The sequence below is a fragment of the Rhamphochromis sp. 'chilingali' genome (assembly GCF_963969265.1).
Source record: "Rhamphochromis sp. 'chilingali' genome assembly, chromosome: 14".
In the NCBI taxonomy this organism is placed as follows: domain Eukaryota; kingdom Metazoa; phylum Chordata; class Actinopteri; order Cichliformes; family Cichlidae; genus Rhamphochromis; species Rhamphochromis sp. 'chilingali'.
This window is the reverse complement of record NC_137941.1, coordinates 36,621,621-36,646,768: the sequence shown is the minus strand read 5'-3', so window position 1 is coordinate 36,646,768 and position 25,148 is coordinate 36,621,621. Positions and strand designations below refer to the sequence as shown.

Below are 25,148 nucleotides of genomic sequence, written 5' to 3'. Positions count from 1 at the left end.
AGAACACCAACATAACGGGCAGGGGAGACACGGAATAAACACGAAAGGGGACGAGGGCTCATGAATACACAGAGGGGCACACAGGGGGTGAGAGTCACAAAGGGAAAGCACTCAGGGAACAAAACAACAGGGCAACTCAGGAAACAGAGCCTAAACAGGGAACAAAATACAAACATACAAGAAAACTAAGAACACTGGGCCAACATGGCCCAGGACCATGACAGTACCCCCCCCCCACAAGGGCTGGCTCCCGACAGCCAAAACCCGAGAACCAAGACAAAAACAGAAAACAACCCACCCAGGGCGGGAGGCGGGGGACCAGGACGGAGGGACCAGAACAGGAAACAAAAACGAACAACAGAAAACACAGGAGCACAAGACCATAGTACAAATAAAGTTCAGGGGGCCGACCCAGAGCCCACCGGCACAAAAGTTCATGGGTCACACGGTCGGGGGGCCGACCAGGCGGGTGGCACAGGTGACAGAGCTGGTCCGGAGGCCGGCCGTGCGCAAGGCAACGGCGGCGACGAGGGAGACGACGGAGCAGTTCAGGGGTCGACCGCGCGGAATGCAGCGGCGGCTCTCCAGTGTCAGGCGTACTGGCCGAGGCCCGGTGGGCACAGGACCAGTCGAGGCGGGGCCAGGCGAGGACGAAGACTCGGCTGCTGCTGAGGCTGGACCAGGCGAGGACGAAGACTCGGATGCTGCTGAGGCTGGACCAGGCGAGGACGAAGACTCGGATGCTGCTGAGGATGGACCAGACGAGGACGAAGACTCGGATGCTGCTGAGGCTGGACCAGACGAGGACGAAGACTCGGATGCTGCTGAGGCTGAGGCTGGACCAGGCGGAGCTGCAGAGGCTGATGGAGGCTGAACGGGCCCCTCGGACCCTCCAGCGTAAACGAGGAGGTGCTGGCCGGGCTGAGCAGAGCCGCCAGCGGAGACGAGGAGGTGCTGGCCGGGCTGAGCAGAGCCGCCAGCGGAGACGAGGAGCGGCTGGAGAGGTTCCCCTGAACCCCCAGCGGAGACGAGGAGGTGCTGGCCGGGCTGGGCAGAGCCGCCAGCGGAAACGAGGTGCTGCTGGAGGGGTCCTCCTGAACCCCCAGCGGAGACAGATGCAGAGCCAGCAGGTGCAGAGACTTCTGGCTGAGGGGACGCTAACTGTAGCTGCACAGGGCACGCAGTCGGCTTAGGATGCAACGGCTGGGGCTGTGCAGAGCAAACAGTCTGTCCAAAGTTTGTCAGCACCACGCAGTCCTCAGCTGGCGGAGAAAGCTCACAAAGGCTTCCAGCTGAGGTTGGCAGTGTCTGAATGGGTTGCTGAGCGATTAACTCGGCTGGTGACTGAGCTAACTGAACTAGAGACTGAGCTGGTGACCAAACAGGGAACTGGGCTGATAACCAAACAGGCAATGGAGCAAGAAACTGAGGTGGTAACAGAGCGGATGACTGAATGGGTAATGGAGCTGCTAACTGTGCTAAAGTCTGGGCTGGCGACAAAACAAGAAACTGCGCTAATAACTGAGCTACAGACTGCGTTATGGACAGAAATGCCAGTTGTAGTGGTAGTTGCGCTTGTGGTTGAGCAGGTGTCTGACTCTGGGTTGCTCTCCTTCTGGGAACAGGAACAGGTGCTAGGCCTGGCCGAACACCAGCCATCCCCACCCGAGGAACAGATACAGGTGTAGGGACGAGCTGGGCTCTGGCTGCCTTTACCCTGGGGGCCGGTGTAGGTGCAGGAGCTAGCTGGACCTCTGTCGCTCCCACCCGAGGAACTGAGACGGGTGCAGGAGTCGGCAGGGTCACGGCTGACCTCACCCGGGGAACCGGAACAGGAGCAGGCAAAGGCAGGGTGTCCATCAACCCCACCCGAGGAACAGGTACGGGTGCCGGGATGAACGGCGCCTCTGCCAGGCTGGGGACAGAAGCAGGGACCAGCTGGACCTCAGCCACCCTCTCCCGAGGAACTGGTACGGGAGCAAGGGAAAGCTGGGCCCGCGCTGCCCTGGTTACAGGAACTGGAGGCGGAGAGCGAAGCACAGGAACAGAAACAGACACAGGGAAAATCGAGTTAGTGGAGCTAGAAGCAATGATAGCGAACAGAGAGTCATGGCGAGTCACTCCTGGCAACTCTGTAGGCCTTAAGCTGTCCATGTTAGGAGTAGCAGTCTCTAAAACAGTCATAGCACAGGAAGATCCAGGTTTAGCAGAGTCAGAGTCAGTAATACAGAGCACAAAGGGATCCGTTGCGGACACAGGAGCATTCACACAGACCGTTTCTAAATATACAGGTAGGAGAGCAGCATAGTTCAGGACTGAAGAAACACCATCCACAGTCTTATACATAGGAGGTACAGGAGTTGGGGAGTTAACACAGGCGGTGTCCAAGGCAACTTGGTGAGAAACTAACTCAGGAATAGTCAACCTGAGCTCCCCTAGCCGTTTACACATGACGGACGGTAACTTGTTGCACTTAACCTTAACAGTTGTGATTGAATGCACAGTCGTAGTGTTTTCAAAACCTGAGTTAACAGACTTCGCATCAGCTAGTGTTAACACGAGAGGAGCAACATTCTTTATCCCTGGAGAAACAGAGTCAGAGCTAGCAGACAAGGCAGGAAAAGCTAAATGTGGCAGAGGGTCACAAGCAACCTGAGAAACAGAAAGTGTAGCCTTAGGAGGTTGGCAGACACACTGTTCATTTTCCAGGGGGTCCCCTCTGGTTTCAGCAGGAAGAGGAACCTCAGGACAGTTTGTTTTAACACTTAGTTCACAAGTATGCAACTCAAAAATAGTCTTTTTCTTTTCTAAAGTGGGATTATCAGTCTGTGTGTCAATTACTGCTGACCCGGGAGGAGCAAAGGAAAAACAGTCATTCTCAAACATGGGTGTGAGGGTAGGTAATGCAGACTCTGGATTAACTGACCCAGAATTACCAGACACAGAGTTAACGGTCTCTGGGATGACGCACACAGAGTCTACAGTGCCAGAGTTTTTTAAGTCAGCCTGAACAGCAGTCTCTAGGGGGGCAATGAACTCAGTCTCATGCTTAATAGGTGCAGAGGTGAACTTAGAAATGTTATGAGGCCTGGAAACACAGTCATTTTCAAACTTACTGTTCATCTCTGATGAGTTACAGACGTGAAAAACTGCGGACTCAGGAACAGAATATTGTCCGAGTTGGTCCGACTTGGAAGTGGCATGGAAGAAACAGTTAGTGTCACTCACCACCGGAGTTTGCTCAGAAACTTTAGGGCGGCGGCGGCGTGAGCGCCGTTTTCGCCGAGAGGGGGGAGGAGATGAGCCAGGCCGCGAATCCTCCAGCGGACCGGGCTGAACGTCCTCCGACCCCTCACACTGGAGAGGCAGCTCCGGGCGGACGCCTACGGTGGAAACAAGGAAGTCCCGGATGTGGGGGTGCAGCGCGCCGAACAGCCACGGGAGTCCGGACACCATCCGCTGTAGACGGACGGCTACGACCTCCCGGTGTTCGTCTCCTGGCAGCGCCTCCCACTCCTGACAGTGGTACTCCACCGTATAGATCAAATCCTCCCGGAGCTCAGCGGAGGGGTTGTGAGTTGCTGGGTCCATGTCGTGGTCGCGTTCTTCTGTCATGGATCGCTGTGTGGCAGGCAGGAGGAGGACCCAAAATGCAAAACTCACAGACACGGGGATGAACTCAAAAATTACAGCTTTAATGCTGGAGAGGCAGAACGTAGGAAATACAAAACTAAACTGGGAAAACTAAATACAAAGCTCGCCAAGAAACACAGGGAGGAACACACACAACATGAGGGAGAACGTGACACAGAACTGAGGGAGACGCAGACATAAATACACAGAGGGTTAACGAGGGAAGTGGGAGCACACGGGGATCACAGGTGACACTGATAATAATCACGGGACATGGCAGGAGTGAACACAACACTGACGGTAGAGGTGAAACAGGAAGTACAGAGGTTCAGACAGGAGGAGAGAGAGCACGGGGAGAACACCAACATAACGGGCAGGGGAGACACGGAATAAACACGAAAGGGGACGAGGGCTCATGAATACACAGAGGGGCACACAGGGGGTGAGAGTCACAAAGGGAAAGCACTCAGGGAACAAAACAACAGGGCAACTCAGGAAACAGAGCCTAAACAGGGAACAAAATACAAACATACAAGAAAACTAAGAACACTGGGCCAACATGGCCCAGGACCATGACAGTCTGATCATTTCCTGATAACATTTACATTTACAATAATTGATTACACAGCGGTGGAGAGTAGACTTTATCACAGTAGATGTCTTTCTGAAAGCGCTGTAACTAAGTTTAAGAATATAATCCACCCACTGTTATCATCTTCAGTGCCCTGTACCAACACAGAGCAGAGCAGCTATCTGAACGCTACCCCAACAGAGGTCGATTATCTTGTTAATAATTTTTACCTCCTCACTACGTACGACTCTGGATACTGTAGCTCCTGTGAAAACTAAGGTCTCTAATCAGAAGTACCTGACTCCGTGGTATAATTCTCAAACACGTAGCCTAAAGCAGATGACTCGTAACCTGGAGAGGAAATGGCGTGTCACAAATTTAGAGGATCATCATTTAGCCTGGAGAAATAGTTTGCTGCTTTATAAGAAAGCCCTCCACAAAGCCAGAACATCTTACTATTCATCACTGATTGAAGAAAATAAGAACAACCCCAGGTTTCTCTTCAGCTCTGTAGCCAGGCTGACAAACAGTCAGAGCTCTTTTGAGCCAACCATCCCTTTAACGTTAACTAGTAATGACTTCATGAACTTCTTCACAAATAAAATTTTTATCATTAGAGAAAAAATTACCAATAATCATCCCACAGATGTAATATTATCTACAGCTACTCTTAGTACCATTGATGTTAAGTTAGACTCTTTTTCTCCAATTGATCTTTCTGAGTTAACTTCAATAATTACTTCCTCCAAACCATCAACGTGTCTTTTAGACCTCATTCCTACAAAACTGCTCAAAGAAGTCCTGCCATTAATTAATGCTTCGATCTTAAATATGATCAACCTATCTCTAATGATCAGCTATGTACCACAGGCCTTCAAGCTGGCTGTAGTTAAACCTTTACTCAAAAAGCATCTCTAGACCCAGCAGTCTTAGCTAATTATAGGCCAATCTCCAACCTTCCTTTATATCAAACATCCTTGAAAGAGTAGTTGTCAAACAGCTAACAGATCATCTGCAGAGGTTTATTTGAAGAGTTTCAGTCAGGTTTCAGAGCTCATCACAGCACAGAAACAGCTTTAGTGAAGGTTACAAATGATCTTCTTATGGCCTCTGACAGTGGACTCATCTCTGTGCTTGTCCTGCTAGACCTCAGTGCAGCGTTCAATACTGTCGACCATAATATCCTATTAGAGCGATTAGAACATGCTGTAGGTATTACAGGTACTGCGCTGCAGTGGTTTGTATCATATCTATCTAATAGACTCCAGTTTGTGCATGTAAATGGAGAGTCCTCTTCACACACTGAGGTTAATTATGGAGTTCCACAGGGTTCAGTGCTAGGACCAATTCTGTTTACATTATACATGCTTCCCTTAGGCAGCATCATTAGAAGACATAGCATACATTTACACTGCTATGCAGATGACACCCAGCTCTATCTGTCCATGAAGCCAGATAACACACACCAATGAGTTAAACTGCAGGAATGTCTTAAAGACATAAAGACCTGGATGGCCGCTAACTTTCTGCTTCTTAATTCAGATCAAACTGAGGTTATTGTACTCGGCCCTGAAAAGCTTAGAAATATGGTATCTAAGCAGATTCTTACTCTGGATGGCATTACCTTGGCCTCCAGTAACACTGTGAGGAACCTTGGAGTCATTTTTGACCAGGACATGTCCTTCAATGCACATATTAAACAAATATGTAAGACTGCGTTCTTCCATTTGTGCAACATCTCTAAAGTTAGAAATATCCTGTCTCAGAGTGACGCTGAAAAACTAGTTCATGCATTCATTATTATCAGGATGTCCTAAAAACTCTCTGAAAAGCCTTCAGCTGATCCAAAATGCTGCAGCAAGAGTCCTGACAGGGACTAGAAAGAGAGAGCAGATTTCTCCTGTATTGGCTTCCCTTCATTGGCTTCCTGTTAAATCCAGAATTCAAAATCCTGCTCCTCACATACAAGGTCTTAAATAATCAGGCCCCATCTTATCTTAATGACCTTGTAGTACCATATCACCCTATTAGAGCACTTCGCTCTCGCTCTGCAGGCCTACTTGTTGTTCCTAGAGTATTTAAAAGTAGAATGGGAGGCAGAGCCTTCAGTTTTCAGGCCCCTTCTGTGGAACCAGCTTCCAGTTTGGATTCAGGAGACAGACACTATCTCTACTTTCAAGATTAGGCTTCAAACTTTCCTTTTTGCTAAAGCATATAGTTAGGGCTGGACCAGGTGACCCTGAATCCTCCCTTAGTTATGCTGCAATAGACGTAGGCTGCCGGGGGATTCCCATGATGCACTGGCTGTTTCTTCTTCACTCACTATGTATTAACAGACCTCTCTGCATTGAATCATATCTGTTATTAACCTCTGTCTCTCTTCCACAGCATGACTTTATCCTGTCTTCCTTCTCTCACCCCAACCAATCACAGCAGATGGCCCCGCCCCTCCCTGAGCCTGGTTCTGCTGGAGGTTTCTTCCTGTTAAAAGGGAGTTTTTCCTTCCCACTGTCGCCAAAGTGCTGCTCATAGGGGGTCATATGATTGTTGGGTTTTTCTCTGTATCTATGAAGCGCCTTGAGGCGACTTTTGTTGTGATTTGGCGCTGACTGAATTGGCGTGCAGCGTGCCTGTAACCACTCTAAAGTCACAGTTTCTTACAAAGAAACTCTAAGAGCTCACATAGGCCCACTGTATAGTGACTATCAGCGTTTAGAGCTCCCACGTTTATGCATCATATTAGGCAAACAGAACTTTCTATTAGGCCAGGAAGTGCTCGCGATCCTTCCCAGCTTCTTGGCCCTTTTAAGGAAATGTGAAGAACATATGTGCAACACTTCAAGAGCTCCCTATTAACCTGATTATTTACTTGATCTTAGAAATGAGAAGACGGACCTCTTCTTTGGCAGGATACAGCAATGACTTCATCTGAAAAAAGTTCACATTCACAGGACTTTGGATATAATTTCTTCGTTTTCTTCAGAAATGTTAGAGAGCAGAAAATCCCACATTTGCCTTCACTGAGATGTGTTAAAAAATGCACATGTGAATTATTCCCTCTTGACTGAAGTGGTAACTCCAGTAATGAGTTAGTATATGCTGAAGGATTATGGCAGTCAGACTATATTTTCTCCCCTCTAAATGTGTTTATCAGTGCATCAATCATAACTATTGTTTTCTCCCACATGAATGGAGCAGCAGTGCTAAACACTGTCCTCTGATCTCGTGCACACTGAATAAACCTGCTCTACAGTATGTTCAACTTTATGAATGTGTTTCTGTAACAACCAATTCAATGAATGCTCACCATATGATCAATATGTATTAGGTCTCATGGAGAGAAAAGGAGTGAACGGCTGTATTGGTGTACCCACATGAGGACTGTGACCCTTTTAAACACCTCTGACACTATGTAAGTTTTCACAGGTTGTCCACTCACCAGTTTTCCACCTGTCTCCATTTGTCTTCCTCCAGGTCCCGATGTCACTAAAACAGTGAGAGTTGGTTGAACCTACTCTCCCCACCACAGCCATCTGCCCCCCCGGCCTATGGGTCACCTTGAATTTAAAGGGCTGCAGAGCCAGATACAACCAGGTGATCCGAGTGTTGCCATCCTTCATGTGGTGGAGGCACTTCTTCTCCACTGTACTGTATTTGCTCTCTCTTCAACCAGCTCATGTACACAACCGGGCGGTCGACCCCCCCGTACCAGCCCTCGGTCTGAGGATGTCCGTCTGCAGAGTAAAAGGGAGGGGAAAGTTAGGTGTGTGCAGCCTCCTTCAACAGGATGTGATGGTTGTTGTTTTCTTCAGCTGCAGGCGTAGCAGGTGGTACCCCAAATATTTACCTCCCTCGATCCAACAGCACACTTCTTCAGGTGGGGTCATAAGCCTCTGCACGTGCTCCGCCCAGGTGTTGCTGTGGATTGTGATGTCATACAGATAGGCAGCAGCATATGCAGCAATAGGACACAGCACCTGGTGCATGGGACGCTGGAAAGTGACGGGGGCTCCAAACAGGCCGAGTGTGACAGATCTGTGAAGAGGAGGTCGATATGGACTCTAAACTTTCATTGTTCCACATTTGTAATCTGTAATCTTTCAGAATCTTACTCATCATTGGAAAAATTATATGAACAGCCGGAGCCCTTCAAGAAACTGTTCCTTTACTCTGCTGCTCTGGTTGCAGCTTTGTTAAAAAATGGTAAAGTGCTTCTTTTAAAGCAGGTGTTAACTAATTATTTTCCAAAGAGTGATATATCCAAGGCTTGATGCCATAACACACTTATCAAAGTGTGGGCAACGGTGTTAATATTTGCTCATCGCTGCTTGAGGCTTATTTCAAGAAATGTGAGAAACCTCAAGAAAAAAAATCTACAATTAAACTTTATTAAATCAAAAAAGACCAAAGGCTAAATAAATAATCGCAGCTACAGTGTGTGCTGCTAAGTGACTACACACCTCATTTCACACACTCGTCCTGTCAGGTTCTGTTTGAAATGAAAGACTTCGTAGGGTAATAGCTGTCTCTGTCCACACGTTGAACTAAAGTCTGTTGTCACCTTACTTAGAGCAAGAATGTGAACGTAGAGCAGCAGCTTGTGATCGGAGCTGCCTGTCAGACTGTTGGCAGAGAGACTGCTGCTCGCTGTTGTGTAAATATGTTTTTCTTTTTTTTATAACATAAGTTATTTACATGTAGCTGTAGATGATGTGCTTCTCTAATTCTGGCTGTTGTTTAGCCTCTGTCTGTCTGTTGTGTAAACACAGACTGTTTTCTCCTCTGTTCTCTCAGCACCTTGCAGGCATCAGGCAGTTATGCAGGCAGCCAATGTAAAGCAAGGCAATCCTTAGGGGAGTAAAAACTATGAATTTGTAAAGCTGGCCCTTTACCTTGGGAGACCACACAGACATATTTTACCAGTGTCATTCCCAGCAAGGTGAGCGACATTCATATCCACCCAGAGCTCCTTGTCAGTAATAGCTTCCTGAGGGACATATATGAAACAAACCCCACGGACGTAGATAGTCCTCCTTTCACAAGCTCTGTCATCTTGTAAATTTTCACAAGTGTCAAAAGGCTAATAAAACAGATGCAAAATTTACACGCTGTGGGAAAAGAAGAACACACATTTGAGTTGTTACCAGGAGCAAAAACCTGGAGTTCTGCTTTATAGGATCCCCTGAAATCTCCATGTCTACCTGTAGGGTCATTAATGTTGAGCAATCTGAAAACACTTTATTGTTTCAGGAAACGATTTCTGAAAATCCAAAACCCCATTACAGTATCTAAACATGGGGATGCTATTGATTCCTGTACATTTATTTAAGACCAAAAATGTACCTTATGTCCTGCGGGTGGTATTAGAAGAAAAGTAATTAGGATTTTACAATTTTAAAAAGTCCCTCACAAAGTGTAAACATGTTTATCAAAGTTCACCCAAACTTAATTCGAGACACCGCCGCTATATATCATCCAAAGAGCAGCGCGATATCACAGCTGAGAGGCAAGCTTTCAATTCCCTCCAGATGCAATCGCTCTTTTTTAATTAGGACAAGAGATTTTCATGAAAAAGCCTTATTGCACATCATTAAAGAAGAAACAACAGAAAGCAGTGTTCAATCTGCTCAAAGTGGAACAGGCAGCAGTGCAAGTGTCCACAGGACACAGCAGGCTCACAGTGGTTACACAAGGAGGGATCACACAGGAAGAAGTCTGTCAAAAGTCCCATTCTGACCACGTGCACTCTGCAATTTAAACTTAAATCAAACTTGACCAGAGAACAAACATCAAACTCCATCATTCATCATTAACGAGAACTCCATCTTTCACTTAAAGAGTATACAGCTTCAAAGTGCCTTTGGATGTGTGAGCCAGTGAGTGGAGCTGGGCTGGTTCATGGGGTTGTCATACAATGATACTCTCAGTGTGGACTGGTACTTTATGTCCAGAGTCTAAAATGTGTTGCAATCACAGAGAGAGTGCACGGGAACAGAAATGACTGAAAACAGATGCAGGAGAAAAGGATCGTCTCCACAATGTGATCAAATATGATTTCTGCCTTTTCCAGGCTCACGCACATTTTTTCAGGCAAAGCTTTACTTTCTTCATCTATGTGTTCTCCAGATGTCTCCAAATAGAGCTGAAAACATAGATCTGCTGTCTCGACGTTAAACTAAAGCTGTTGTTCTGTATAGAACTCGACCATCTTAAATTTCGGGCCTGTCCATCCTAAAAGTGTCCCGTCTTTAATCTTTGCACCAACTGGTGAGCTCACTGACCTGATCCATTATTATTCTTCAAGCTTCATGCTGTAACAGAATTATTCAGAGTGAAGTCACGTCTGTTTAAATCTCTGTCGCTGTTTCTGATCTGAACATAAATTGTAGTCCACCTTTCCAAGCACTGTTAGTTTGTAGCGACTCTTTTGTGGAGTCATTGGAGATTATCATTCATTCAAAGACGTTCAGCAGACTGCTACCACAGCTTCAGCATGTATGTGATGGTGTGGGGTAATGATGCTGACATGAAGCAGCTGAGTCGAAGGATTTCTACAGTCCTGAGACTTAAGTCACCCTGACCCTGTTTAAAGAGCAAAGACCGTGCCCTGGTACTGCTGGTTGTTATCTAATAACACATCGTTTTGTTAAATGTTATTTTATGGTAAACATATTGAGTCATATTATAAACCAAACTGTACACGTGGTTCATATAACGTGCCTGTTAAAGGTTTGTAACGTCCCTTTGTTAAATGTTGCCTGATGGTACTGTTACAGGCCTTCGATGGGGTCTGTTTTTAAACTGTTTTTTTAACAGAAAAGCAGAGACAGGAGACATCAGTTGCGTTCGGTCTGCAGGCTCTTCCTCGTCTGATTTATTAACAGAGTTTAACAACGTCCTTTTCTTTTCATTTAGACACACACATTTCGCTTTTAACAACACAAACATTCAATTAGGTCCATAGCTCAAACCCTTTTGGTTACCTTGCACTCTCACAAGAATAAACTTACAAAATAATCATTGTATATGAACGTCCTTATTTACAATAAATCTGTAACCAATTTTACTGCATTTCAGCATCAAAACATTTCTGTGCAGCACCACTAACACTGCAATTAACCCGCTTATGTCACCTTTATACTTTTCTTATACTTTAACAGATTCAAACAATATATTACATTTGTAACCAATAAACAAAAATATTCTTCCCTTGCTCACAAACAGTTCACAATCATCCACAAACAGTATACATCAGACTATTTACATTTGACACATAAGAACTGGGTAGGTCCTAATCAACTGTAACTTCCAATAATGCCAGGATAAAAGAAGTGTCTAAGAGCTCCATTTGTCACAAAATAAAACAGGTAATAAGACCAGCTGCCTATTTAGACTACGAGTGAAATGGCGGCTGCCATTACAAATGGCGGTATAGTTAGCTTTCTCTCAATCAGTGAAAACACACTCTCTCACAACATTTGCGGTCTTTAAACTAAGACAGAAAAAGGTTTCTTGCCTTTATATGTACATTGTGGTGAGCAAACTTGAACTACTGACCTGTTTTTTTAACAGAAAAGCAGAGACAGGAGACATCAGTTGCGTTCGGTCTGCAGGCTCTTCCTCGTCTGAGGCCGAGACGCGTTGCAACAGCCTATCGCACTCACCACTATCTCCCCCTTGTGGCAATGCCACGCAATTACATTGTCCATAACGCTAAATGAAAAGTGCAATACCACCATAAAATCAGGTCTTTTACATCAAAAACAATTCACAACAAAATTACAATTGTGACCATACACTTGTGGGCGTCACACACTCCCCAACAAAAAGAAAATGGCTCCTGACATTTAACCTCTTACCCTTTAAAACTCATTATACTCATTACTCAAACAACTCAAATCACATCCCCTTCCCACATACCCACATTCCTTGTGTACTAACATGTATAGATTGGGCAGTTATAATATACAGGGAAGGTGCCTGGGTGTGCACAGTGAGATGTTGGAATGCGATATGGCACTAGGGGGAAGTAAGGTAACAGGGGATATGGTGGCATGGTGTAGTGTGTTGTGTTTGGTGACTCGTGCACTTCAGCACAACTGACTGATGGATGCACCCGGAGAGAGGGCTGGCCAAGGGTGTCATATGTGAAATGTGTAACAGGCCGTCGTTCTCTAGTAGACCTTCTTAGAACTGATTCATTAGTCGGCGGGGCCACGTTAGGTGTATACTGTGCCCTTTCTGAAAGCGGCAGTCCAACTTCTCCTTCGTCGACTGTGAAAGGCACTTCAGTGACTCCTGATTCCTGTACCCTCTCATGTTCCTCCTCTCCCATGTCGTTGTCAAGTTCAGTGCTTTGGTGTCCACCATCTTGTTCCATTCCTTGTTCCCTCAATTCATCTGTTGCTTCTGTTGGCTGAGGTGCTCCACAGTTGACCACTCTGCTGAACTCAGCTGTTCCTCTTGGGGGTCCAACAGTATGGTTACAGGTATGTAGTGCATCCTCTTTGTTCCCACTTCTCAAATCATACCTCAACTCATAATACATGGAACTCTCATCCTCATCGGAGCTTGCGTCAGAGTGGGGTTGAAACTCTGTCTCTCCTTGAGCTGGTTTTGGTTTCTTTTTCTTGACGGCGGATGGCCCGTCCCCCTTATCTACAGCAGGCAAGTCCACAGGAAGCTCATTGACAAGATGCAATAGATTGCGATGCAGAACACGCACTTTCTTCCCCTTTGCCTCTGAGGTCACTCTGTACACTGGGCTGTCATTGATCTGTTCCTTCACCACATAAATGGTGTTCTCCCAGTAGGACCTTAACTTGCCAGGACCACCCCTCTCAGTCAGGTTCCGCACTAGTACTCTGTCTCCAGGTTGGAGTACCACTCCTTTCAAATGCCGGTCATAGTGTTTCTTTCCACGATCACTTGACTTTTGGCTGTTTCCAGATGCAATCCTGTAAGCCTCAGTCATTCGTTCTTTCCATTTCTCAGCATAACCTCTTGCAGTTTGTGGCTCTCCATCAGTAACCAACTTGAACAGGAGGTCTACTGGCATTCGTGGATGTCGACCAAAAAGCAGAAAGAATGGCGAGTAACCCGTTGCTTCATGGCGAGTGCAATTGTACGCATGAACCATCTGTGGGAGATATTCTCTCCATCTTTCTTTTTTTTCTTCACTCAGGGTCCTCAGCATCTGCAAGATGGTACGATTAAAGCGTTCAGCTGGGTTGCCCTGAGGGTGGTACGGAGTTGTTCGAGAGTGCCCCACATTGCTCAACTGTTGTAGAGTCCGGAAAAGCTCGTTCTCGAACTCCCGCCCCTGATCATGGTGCAGCCTTAAAGGGTAGCCAAACCTGGGGATATAATCACTGAAAATCCTTTCAGCTGCAGTTTTGCCACTCTTGTTGCGGGTTGGATAGGCCTGGGCATACCTAGTAAAGTGGTCTACCACAACTAGGATATACTGATATCCGCCCCTGCTTGGCTCTAAGTGGAGGTAATCAACTGAAACCAATTCCATTGGTGAGCTTGTGGTAATGCTGGACATGGGAGCTCGGACATGTGTCACCGGTTTCTTCTGTTTGATGCACGGACACTGCCGGGTGACATAGGCTTCGATGTCTCGCCTCATGTATGGCCAGTAGAACCGTTGCCTCGCCAGGCTGAGAACTCTTTCTACCCCGACATGCCCCATGTCATTCTCATCACGTGCAAAAGCCCCTGACTCTTCCCTTAACATTTTCTTGGCAACAGTCTGTTGGTCTTCAGTCAGGTGACTAACATCAACAGGTGGATCCCATTCCTGTGTTGCTTGATCTTCACCGCACTGCCGGGGTATTTGAGATACATCAGGGTCGACATCTTGAGTCACTTTGGGCTCACCAAGGTTTGGTAAGTCAGTTTGTACGACTCCTGCTATTGGTTCAATAGTTCCAAGGGCTGCTCTGCCGGTGAGGGTCACATCATGCTTAGTGTGATTGCCAATAGGTACTTTGACATATGGGACTCTGGCATCACAAACTGTGAGGAGGCTGTTGCCAATATCAAGCTGTTGCAGTTGTGGGTTGCTCTCAGTTGGTTCAAAGAGCACGAGGGGGTTGGACATGTCAACTGTAGAGGAGACTTTACACTTAACATACTTAACTTGACCAGCCGGGATTACTACATCATACAGGCCCACTTTTAGGACACTCTGGCTGACCACGTTATCACTGGTAAGCTTGGTCTGGATGAAGTTGACCAGTGCTGTCGCTGTGTCATCCTGGAGGTTCATCGCGCTGCGCAGGAGGCTCACAATGGTGGGTATGAGGTTTGTACTAGCATTTGGCCCCAGTATCAGCTGTTCAATTACATTGAAACCAATCAGGGGGCAGTCCATGGGCACACTGCTTACTAAAAAGGGGACTTGTACAGTCAAGTTTGGGTCACTATTCTCTGGGAGACTCACCATCACGCCCACCCAGCCGTTGTAGGGTAATGGCTGGCCATTAACACCAAGCACACTAAGAGCCTTATCTCCAATAAGTTCTGTCAGTGGCCGGAGTTTGTGGTCAGAGAGGTAGGTTTTTGCCCACTGGCGATCAATGAGACTCACTTGTGCACCTGTGTCCAATAAACAGTCCACTGCAAAGCTATGAATGTAACACTTGATTTTACATTTTTTCCCAACAAGCTGTGCCACTCTCTCACTTGCCCCTGTGTCTGCATTTTCCGTTGGAAGGGTCGCCCAACTACTTCTGACATGAGCAAACTCTTCTGAGCACATACCTCGTGATTTTGGGTCTGGCTGTCCACTGGTTCTGGGCGTGTGTGTATCAGCAGGAGGCCAACTAGAGCTTCTGGGTTGGCTTCGTTTGAGACATCCCACTGCCCTGTGACCTGTCTCCCCACAGATAAAACAATGAGTGCATGAAGTAGCCCCACTTTCAATACACTTGGGACAGCCATACTGTTTTGCAGTTTGTCTGGGCTTCTGCTTTGGGTGTGCACACTGACAAGTGGGTTCACGAGCCTGACTGGCTGTGAGAGACTCAACCACTTTGGTCAGGGTTTCCACCTTCGCAGCCAGCTCTTCTATGACTTTATTCTTACTCTTAGATTTACAGTCAGTCATTTCAGTGTCTTTGGCAGGTTCAAGTTGAGCAGTATGAGCATGTGTTACCTTTTGTCGAGTGGAATATCCCAGTCTTCGCTGTCGCTCACTCTCTTCGCTTGACACTTTGTTCACTTGCCTTATCAAGGCTTCATCTGACACACTGTAGTCTGATAGTAGTGGCTTGAGTTCATTACGAATGTCACTATATTTTGGTAGAAGACCTTGATGAATGGTGCGTAGAAATACATTTTGGATCGTACGTGTCTCATACGCAACGTCCATGTTATCCTGCCTGGATGCAAACATGACTTTCTGCTTCAGTCCAATCATCCTGTAGAGGAACTGTTGTGGAGTTTCATGGTCATGTTGCTTAGTGCTCAACAATTCCTGAAATAACTCACTCCCACTCTTCTCACTCAGGTGTGAACGTAGTAAGCTTTTGAGTTCAATGAGGGTCAAGTCATCTTTACTGATCAACATGTCCTTAAACTGTCCAGGCTTGATAATACGGAGCACACCTTGAATGATCTCTCCCTCTGTGTGCTTCACCTTGAGCCCCTCCTCAATCTGCTTACACAGTCCATGGTAGCTAATGTCAGATGCAATGTCCCCAACCTGACCACCATGTACTTTAAACTCTCTGCGTTGCAAAAATGGCAGGTCTCTTAGGGAAACCATGTGATCAGGCTTAGATTGTCGCATGTCTGTGGTGGAGCGGCTGTTTGTCACGCTCTCAGCTCGAGGCTGGAGTGACTGTGTAATAGTGGGGGTGGGTGTGTCTTGTGTTGCAGATGTCACTTGTAAATCTGCTAACTTTTTACCAAGTGCCTCGTAGTTAGCCTTTAGCATTTCATACTCTGTTATTTGTGGATTAACAGACTCAAGAGGCAATATAGCTGAGGTAAGTACATCACTCTGTTCCGGGTGCTTAAGTGTTGTGAGAGTAACAACATTTTCCTCTGAGACTACAGGGTGAGATACTTCAGCGGCATGACTATCAATGAGATGAATAATAGCATCTTTCAACAGCAGTAGGTGTGAAAACCCCTGATCCTCTAAGTCAAGCAATGTCTTACAGCGTAGATAAGCACAAACATAATCAAAACAACTTTCCTCATCACCATGTCTTACACTTGCGGGGTCCACATCAGGTACTGGTGTGATGTTTGTAGCAATCTGGAAGAGTTCCTCTGCTGTCAGTGCATAAAGACTCTTTCTGATCTGCCAAGCCAGTTCTTTTCTTTCACTGTCCTCCATTCTGTGTCTTTTGGCTAGCACTCCTCACAGTGCAGTCAGCTCAAACACGCAGCCCGTCACCTCTCCAGCAGGGGTTCCCCTCCTCGACACAGGTCCCGCTGCTGCCTCAGTTGCACGTCTGCTGTTCCAACACGCCTGCCCTGTGATGGCTGTCTCTGGTTCGTTGATTAAAGGATCAGCAGTCACCCACGTAGCATGCTGATCCCCGTACGGGCCACCAAAATTATGTTACAGGCCTTCGATGGGGTCTGTTTTTAAACTGTTTTTTTAACAGAAAAGCAGAGACAGGAGACATCAGTTGCGTTCGGTCTGCAGGCTCTTCCTCGTCTGATTTATTAACAGAGTTTAACAACGTCCTTTTCTTTTCATTTAGACACACACATTTCGCTTTTAACAACACAAACATTCAATTAGGTCCATAGCTCAAACCCTTTTGGTTACCTTGCACTCTCACAAGAATAAACTTACAAAATAATCATTGTATATGAACGTCCTTATTTACAATAAATCTGTAACCAATTTTACTGCATTTCAGCATCAAAACATTTCTGTGCAGCACCACTAACACTGCAATTAACCCGCTTATGTCACCTTTATACTTTTCTTATACTTTAACAGATTCAAACAATATATTACATTTGTAACCAATAAACAAAAATATTCTTCCCTTGCTCACAAACAGTTCACAATCATCCACAAACAGTATACATCAGACTATTTACATTTGACACATAAGAACTGGGTAGGTCCTAATCAACTGTAACTTCCAATAATGCCAGGATAAAAGAAGTGTCTAAGAGCTCCATTTGTCACAAAATAAAACAGGTAATAAGACCAGCTGCCTATTTAGACTACGAGTGAAATGGCGGCTGCCATTACAAATGGCGGTATAGTTAGCTTTCTCTCAATCAGTGAAAACACACTCTCTCACAACATTTGCGGTCTTTAAACTAAGACAGAAAAAGGTTTCTTGCCTTTATATGTACATTGTGGTGAGCAAACTTGAACTACTGACCTGTTTTTTTAACAGAAAAGCAGAGACAGGAGACATCAGTTGCGTTCGGTCTGCAGGCTCTTCCTCGTCTGAGGCCGAGACGCGTTGCAACAGCCTATCGCACTCACCACTATCTCCCCCTTGTGGCAATGCCACGCAATTACATTGTCCATAACGCTAAATGAAAAGTGCAATACCACCATAAAATCAGGTCTTTTACATCAAAAACAATTCACAACAAAATTACAATTGTGACCATACACTTGTGGGCGTCACACACTCCCCAACAAAAAGAAAATGGCTCCTGACATTTAACCTCTTACCCTTTAAAACTCATTATACTCATTACTCAAACAACTCAAATCACATCCCCTTCCCACATACCCACATTCCTTGTGTACTAACATGTATAGATTGGGCAGTTATAATATACAGGGAAGGTGCCTGGGTGTGCACAGTGAGATGTTGGAATGCGATATGGCACTAGGGGGAAGTAAGGTAACAGGGGATATGGTGGCATGGTGTAGTGTGTTGTGTTTGGTGACTCGTGCACTTCAGCACAACTGACTGATGGATGCACCCGGAGAGAGGGCTGGCCAAGGGTGTCATATGTGAAATGTGTAACAGGCCGTCGTTCTCTAGTAGACCTTCTTAGAACTGATTCATTAGTCGGCGGGGCCACGTTAGGTGTATACTGTGCCCTTTCTGAAAGCGGCAGTCCAACTTCTCCTTCGTCGACTGTGAAAGGCACTTCAGTGACTCCTGATTCCTGTACCCTCTCATGTTCCTCCTCTCCCATGTCGTTGTCAAGTTCAGTGCTTTGGTGTCCACCATCTTGTTCCATTCCTTGTTCCCTCAATTCATCTGTTGCTTCTGTTGGCTGAGGTGCTCCACAGTTGACCACTCTGCTGAACTCAGCTGTTCCTCTTGGGGGTCCAACAGTATGGTTACAGGTATGTAGTGCATCCTCTTTGTTCCCACTTCTCAAATCATACCTCAACTCATAATACATGGAACTCTCATCCTCATCGGAGCTTGCGTCAGAGTGGGGTTGAAACTCTGTCTCTCCTTGAGCTGGTTTTGGTTTCTTTTTCTTGACGGCGGATGGCCCGTCCCCCTTATCTACAGCAGGCAAGTCCACAGGAAGCTCATTGACAAGATGCAATAGATTGCGATGCAGAACACGCACTTTCTTCCCCTTTGCCTCTGAGGTCACTCTGTACACTGGGCTGTCATTGATCTGTTCCTTCACCACATAAATGGTGTTCTCCCAGTAGGACCTTAACTTGCCAGGACCACCCCTCTCAGTCAGGTTCCGCACTAGTACTCTGTCTCCAGGTTGGAGTACCACTCCTTTCAAATGCCGGTCATAGTGTTTCTTTCCACGATCACTTGACTTTTGGCTGTTTCCAGATGCAATCCTGTAAGCCTCAGTCATTCGTTCTTTCCATTTCTCAGCATAACCTCTTGCAGTTTGTGGCTCTCCATCAGTAACCAACTTGAACAGGAGGTCTACTGGCATTCGTGGATGTCGACCAAAAAGCAGAAAGAATGGCGAGTAACCCGTTGCTTCATGGCGAGTGCAATTGTACGCATGAACCATCTGTGGGAGATATTCTCTCCATCTTTCTTTTTTTTCTTCACTCAGGGTCCTCAGCATCTGCAAGATGGTACGATTAAAGCGTTCAGCTGGGTTGCCCTGAGGGTGGTACGGAGTTGTTCGAGAGTGCCCCACATTGCTCAACTGTTGTAGAGTCCGGAAAAGCTCGTTCTCGAACTCCCGCCCCTGATCATGGTGCAGCCTTAAAGGGTAGCCAAACCTGGGGATATAATCACTGAAAATCCTTTCAGCTGCAGTTTTGCCACTCTTGTTGCGGGTTGGATAGGCCTGGGCATACCTAGTAAAGTGGTCTACCACAACTAGGATATACTGATATCCGCCCCTGCTTGGCTCTAAGTGGAGGTAATCAACTGAAACCAATTCCATTGGTGAGCTTGTGGTAATGCTGGACATGGGAGCTCGGACATGTGTCACCGGTTTCTTCTGTTTGATGCACGGACACTGCCGGGTGACATAGGCTTCGATGTCTCGCCTCATGTATGGCCAGTAGAACCGTTGCCTCGCCAGGCTGAGAACTCTTTCTACCCCGACATGCCCCATGTCATTCTCATCACGTGCAAAAGCCCCTGACTCTTCCCTTAACATTTTCTTGGCAACAGTCTGTTGGTCTTCAGTCAGGTGACTAACATCAACAGGTGGATCCCATTCCTGTGTTGCTTGATCTTCACCGCACTGCCGGGGTATTTGAGATACATCAGGGTCGACATCTTGAGTCACTTTGGGCTCACCAAGGTTTGGTAAGTCAGTTTGTACGACTCCTGCTATTGGTTCAATAGTTCCAAGGGCTGCTCTGCCGGTGAGGGTCACATCATGCTTAGTGTGATTGCCAATAGGTACTTTGACATATGGGACTCTGGCATCACAAACTGTGAGGAGGCTGTTGCCAATATCAAGCTGTTGCAGTTGTGGGTTGCTCTCAGTTGGTTCAAAGAGCACGAGGGGGTTGGACATGTCAACTGTAGAGGAGACTTTACACTTAACATACTTAACTTGACCAGCCGGGATTACTACATCATACAGGCCCACTTTTAGGACACTCTGGCTGACCACGTTATCACTGGTAAGCTTGGTCTGGATGAAGTTGACCAGTGCTGTCGCTGTGTCATCCTGGAGGTTCATCGCGCTGCGCAGGAGGCTCACAATGGTGGGTATGAGGTTTGTACTAGCATTTGGCCCCAGTATCAGCTGTTCAATTACATTGAAACCAATCAGGGGGCAGTCCATGGGCACACTGCTTACTAAAAAGGGGACTTGTACAGTCAAGTTTGGGTCACTATTCTCTGGGAGACTCACCATCACGCCCACCCAGCCGTTGTAGGGTAATGGCTGGCCATTAACACCAAGCACACTAAGAGCCTTATCTCCAATAAGTTCTGTCAGTGGCCGGAGTTTGTGGTCAGAGAGGTAGGTTTTTGCCCACTGGCGATCAATGAGACTCACTTGTGCACCTGTGTCCAATAAACAGTCCACTGCAAAGCTATGAATGTAACACTTGATTTTACATTTTTTCCCAACAAGCTGTGCCACTCTCTCACTTGCCCCTGTGTCTGCATTTTCCGTTGGAAGGGTCGCCCAACTACTTCTGACATGAGCAAACTCTTCTGAGCACATACCTCGTGATTTTGGGTCTGGCTGTCCACTGGTTCTGGGCGTGTGTGTATCAGCAGGAGGCCAACTAGAGCTTCTGGGTTGGCTTCGTTTGAGACATCCCACTGCCCTGTGACCTGTCTCCCCACAGATAAAACAATGAGTGCATGAAGTAGCCCCACTTTCAATACACTTGGGACAGCCATACTGTTTTGCAGTTTGTCTGGGCTTCTGCTTTGGGTGTGCACACTGACAAGTGGGTTCACGAGCCTGACTGGCTGTGAGAGACTCAACCACTTTGGTCAGGGTTTCCACCTTCGCAGCCAGCTCTTCTATGACTTTATTCTTACTCTTAGATTTACAGTCAGTCATTTCAGTGTCTTTGGCAGGTTCAAGTTGAGCAGTATGAGCATGTGTTACCTTTTGTCGAGTGGAATATCCCAGTCTTCGCTGTCGCTCACTCTCTTCGCTTGACACTTTGTTCACTTGCCTTATCAAGGCTTCATCTGACACACTGTAGTCTGATAGTAGTGGCTTGAGTTCATTACGAATGTCACTATATTTTGGTAGAAGACCTTGATGAATGGTGCGTAGAAATACATTTTGGATCGTACGTGTCTCATACGCAACGTCCATGTTATCCTGCCTGGATGCAAACATGACTTTCTGCTTCAGTCCAATCATCCTGTAGAGGAACTGTTGTGGAGTTTCATGGTCATGTTGCTTAGTGCTCAACAATTCCTGAAATAACTCACTCCCACTCTTCTCACTCAGGTGTGAACGTAGTAAGCTTTTGAGTTCAATGAGGGTCAAGTCATCTTTACTGATCAACATGTCCTTAAACTGTCCAGGCTTGATAATACGGAGCACACCTTGAATGATCTCTCCCTCTGTGTGCTTCACCTTGAGCCCCTCCTCAATCTGCTTACACAGTCCATGGTAGCTAATGTCAGATGCAATGTCCCCAACCTGACCACCATGTACTTTAAACTCTCTGCGTTGCAAAAATGGCAGGTCTCTTAGGGAAACCATGTGATCAGGCTTAGATTGTCGCATGTCTGTGGTGGAGCGGCTGTTTGTCACGCTCTCAGCTCGAGGCTGGAGTGACTGTGTAATAGTGGGGGTGGGTGTGTCTTGTGTTGCAGATGTCACTTGTAAATCTGCTAACTTTTTACCAAGTGCCTCGTAGTTAGCCTTTAGCATTTCATACTCTGTTATTTGTGGATTAACAGACTCAAGAGGCAATATAGCTGAGGTAAGTACATCACTCTGTTCCGGGTGCTTAAGTGTTGTGAGAGTAACAACATTTTCCTCTGAGACTACAGGGTGAGATACTTCAGCGGCATGACTATCAATGAGATGAATAATAGCATCTTTCAACAGCAGTAGGTGTGAAAACCCCTGATCCTCTAAGTCAAGCAATGTCTTACAGCGTAGATAAGCACAAACATAATCAAAACAACTTTCCTCATCACCATGTCTTACACTTGCGGGGTCCACATCAGGTACTGGTGTGATGTTTGTAGCAATCTGGAAGAGTTCCTCTGCTGTCAGTGCATAAAGACTCTTTCTGATCTGCCAAGCCAGTTCTTTTCTTTCACTGTCCTCCATTCTGTGTCTTTTGGCTAGCACTCCTCACAGTGCAGTCAGCTCAAACACGCAGCCCGTCACCTCTCCAGCAGGGGTTCCCCTCCTCGACACAGGTCCCGCTGCTGCCTCAGTTGCACGTCTGCTGTTCCAACACGCCTGCCCTGTGATGGCTGTCTCTGGTTCGTTGATTAAAGGATCAGCAGTCACCCACGTAGCATGCTGATCCCCGTACGGGCCACCAAAATTATGTTACAGGCCTTCGATGGGGTCTGTTTTTAAACTGTTTTTTTAACAGAAAAGCAGAGACAGGAGACATCAGTTGCGTTCGGTCTGCAGGCTCTTCCTCGTCTGATTTATTAACAGAGTTTAACAACGTCCTTTTCTTTTCATTTAGACACACACATTTCGCTTTTAACAACACAAACATTCAATTAGGTCCATAGCTCAAACCCTTTTGGTTACCTTGCACTCTCACAAGAATAAACTTACAAAATAATCATTGTATATGAACGTCCTTATTTACAATAAATCTGTAACCAATTTTACTGCATTTCAGCATCAAAACATTTCTGTGCAGCACCACTAACACTGCAATTAACCCGCTTATGTCACCTTTATACTTTTCTTATACTTTAACAGATTCAAACAATATATTACATTTGTAACCAATAAACAAAAATATTCTTCCCTTGCTCACAAACAGTTCACAATCATCCACAAACAGTATACATCAGACTATTTACATTTGACACATAAGAACTGGGTAGGTCCTAATCAACTGTAACTTCCAATAATGCCAGGATAAAAGAAGTGTCTAAGAGCTCCATTTGTCACAAAATAAAACAGGTAATAAGACCAGCTGCCTATTTAGACTACGAGTGAAATGGCGGCTGCCATTACAAATGGCGGTATAGTTAGCTTTCTCTCAATCAGTGAAAACACACTCTCTCACAACATTTGCGGTCTTTAAACTAAGACAGAAAAAGGTTTCTTGCCTTTATATGTACATTGTGGTGAGCAAACTTGAACTACTGACCTGTTTTTTTAACAGAAAAGCAGAGACAGGAGACATCAGTTGCGTTCGGTCTGCAGGCTCTTCCTCGTCTGAGGCCGAGACGCGTTGCAACAGCCTATCGCACTCACCACTATCTCCCCCTTGTGGCAATGCCACGCAATTACATTGTCCATAACGCTAAATGAAAAGTGCAATACCACCATAAAATCAGGTCTTTTACATCAAAAACAATTCACAACAAAATTACAATTGTGACCATACACTTGTGGGCGTCACAGTACCATCTCACATTGTATCCTGTATGTAAAGATTTCAGCCCTGACTGTGATTGGTCCACTCAGCCTTTTATGCTCGTCGTGCATGAGATGCCATTCAAAGTCTGTGAGTTGTGCGAGTGTGTTAAAGTTAGATGTGATAAAAGGAACTTTCAAATGTTTCTTTTCCTTGTAAATGTAGAATTTTTTTCTAGAAGTTCTGCATGTTTAAATCTGAACAACTATTTAGTGTTTTTGAGAGTCATGGGAATACAGGCTGTTGCACTGCTTGCCCATTGTAATTACGTCTTAGCCTCAGTTTTTCTCTGCAGAGCAGCTTGGAAGGAGGTACAATTTTACACAGTAAGGAAGGATTTGCCTTAATTGGCTCCCAGTGAGTTTTGTAAAGACAGCAGCTGAACATGTACTTTGTCTGATTGGCGTCATTAGCGTAAAGGTCCGTTTGTGTCTGTGATGTGCTGTGGTGAGCACGGACAAGGTTTATGGAACTTTTATGAACTCTTACTTGCATTGATGACGGTGAAAGTTAAAGAGCAGAGGTTGCATGAGAACAACGATGAAGTGCAGAATGGATGGTTGAGCAGTCTGGGACTCCAGCAACACTCAGATGACCCTGCTCAGTGTAACTGCTGCGTATTTACTGTCATCTGTGCTGAAGGGAAGCCTGTTTCTGCCATTATCAGGCTGCTAATGTGATTGTAATAAGAAGATTAAACCATTTTAGGAGGAACCACAATGTTCACCTACTCAAACCGGAAGGTTGGTGGTTCGATCCCAGGCTCCTCCAGTCTGCATGCCAAATATCCTTGGGCAAGATACTAACCCCATGTTGCTCTCCGATGCATCCATCCATGTGAATGCGAGCACTGAAAACTTCAGATAAAGTGCTTGTGTGAATGGGTGAATGCACGAGTTGTATAAAGCGCTCAGTGAGAGTAGAAAAGCGCTGTATAAGAACCAGTCTATTTACCATCTAGAGAGTGAAGAAAGTAATCTAAGTCAGCAAATGTTTGAAATGCGAAACAACAACACAAACCAGTGATAAGCTTAAAGAAATGTACGACTTTATAACCCTGGATAAACATGAGCGATAGGTGGTCCACAATGTGCTTTACTTCGCTCAGTATTGAAATACTTTGTATATGGTTTATATGAGACTTCCAGCTTATCTTATCATCTAGTATCACACCAAGAAAACTGTTCAGGAGCTCTTTCAGTTTCCACACCATCTATATGAATATGCACTTGTGAGTTTCTTTGGGAATTCCCAAATAAGACTGTTTTAGATTTACTTGGATTCAGTGATAACTCCAAGTAAATCCACTTTTTCATTTTGCACATTTCTGAAACAATCATATCCAGCAGCTCCTTTAGCTTTTTTTGGTTAATATAACAGATACCTTACAAATATCAATTATATAAATCTTTTATATCATCATCAGTTATATAAATAACCATTTTGGACCCAGTACAGAGCCTTGTGGAACACCTCAGGCAACGTCCAAGC

At 45.8% G+C, this 25,148-nt stretch overlaps 1 protein-coding gene across 3 annotated transcripts; it reads right to left on the bottom strand.

Moving 5' to 3' along the window:
- Positions 1–20,494: 20,494 nt before the first annotated feature.
- On the bottom strand, positions 20,495–23,636 carry LOC308410432 (uncharacterized protein). Of its 3 annotated transcripts, XR_013974193.1 has the most exons (3): positions 23,388–23,636; positions 22,247–22,631; positions 20,739–20,898 (listed from the first exon to the last, which is right to left on the bottom strand). XR_013974193.1 is itself a non-coding variant. In XM_080903769.1 (2 exons), the coding sequence occupies exons 1-2, from the start codon at positions 21,962–21,964 to the stop codon at positions 20,611–20,613; spliced, it is 1,071 nt and encodes a 356-aa protein (XP_080759895.1). In that variant the 5' UTR covers positions 21,965–22,238; the 3' UTR covers positions 20,495–20,610. The 3 variants fall into 3 exon arrangements, 1 of the variants encoding a protein (XP_080759895.1); XM_080903769.1 differs by lacking the exons at positions 22,247–22,631; positions 23,388–23,636 and adding an exon at positions 21,182–22,238 and having other exon boundaries at positions 20,495–20,898; XR_013974192.1 differs by having other exon boundaries at positions 22,247–23,636.
- Between the last annotated feature and the right edge of the window lie 1,512 nt (positions 23,637–25,148).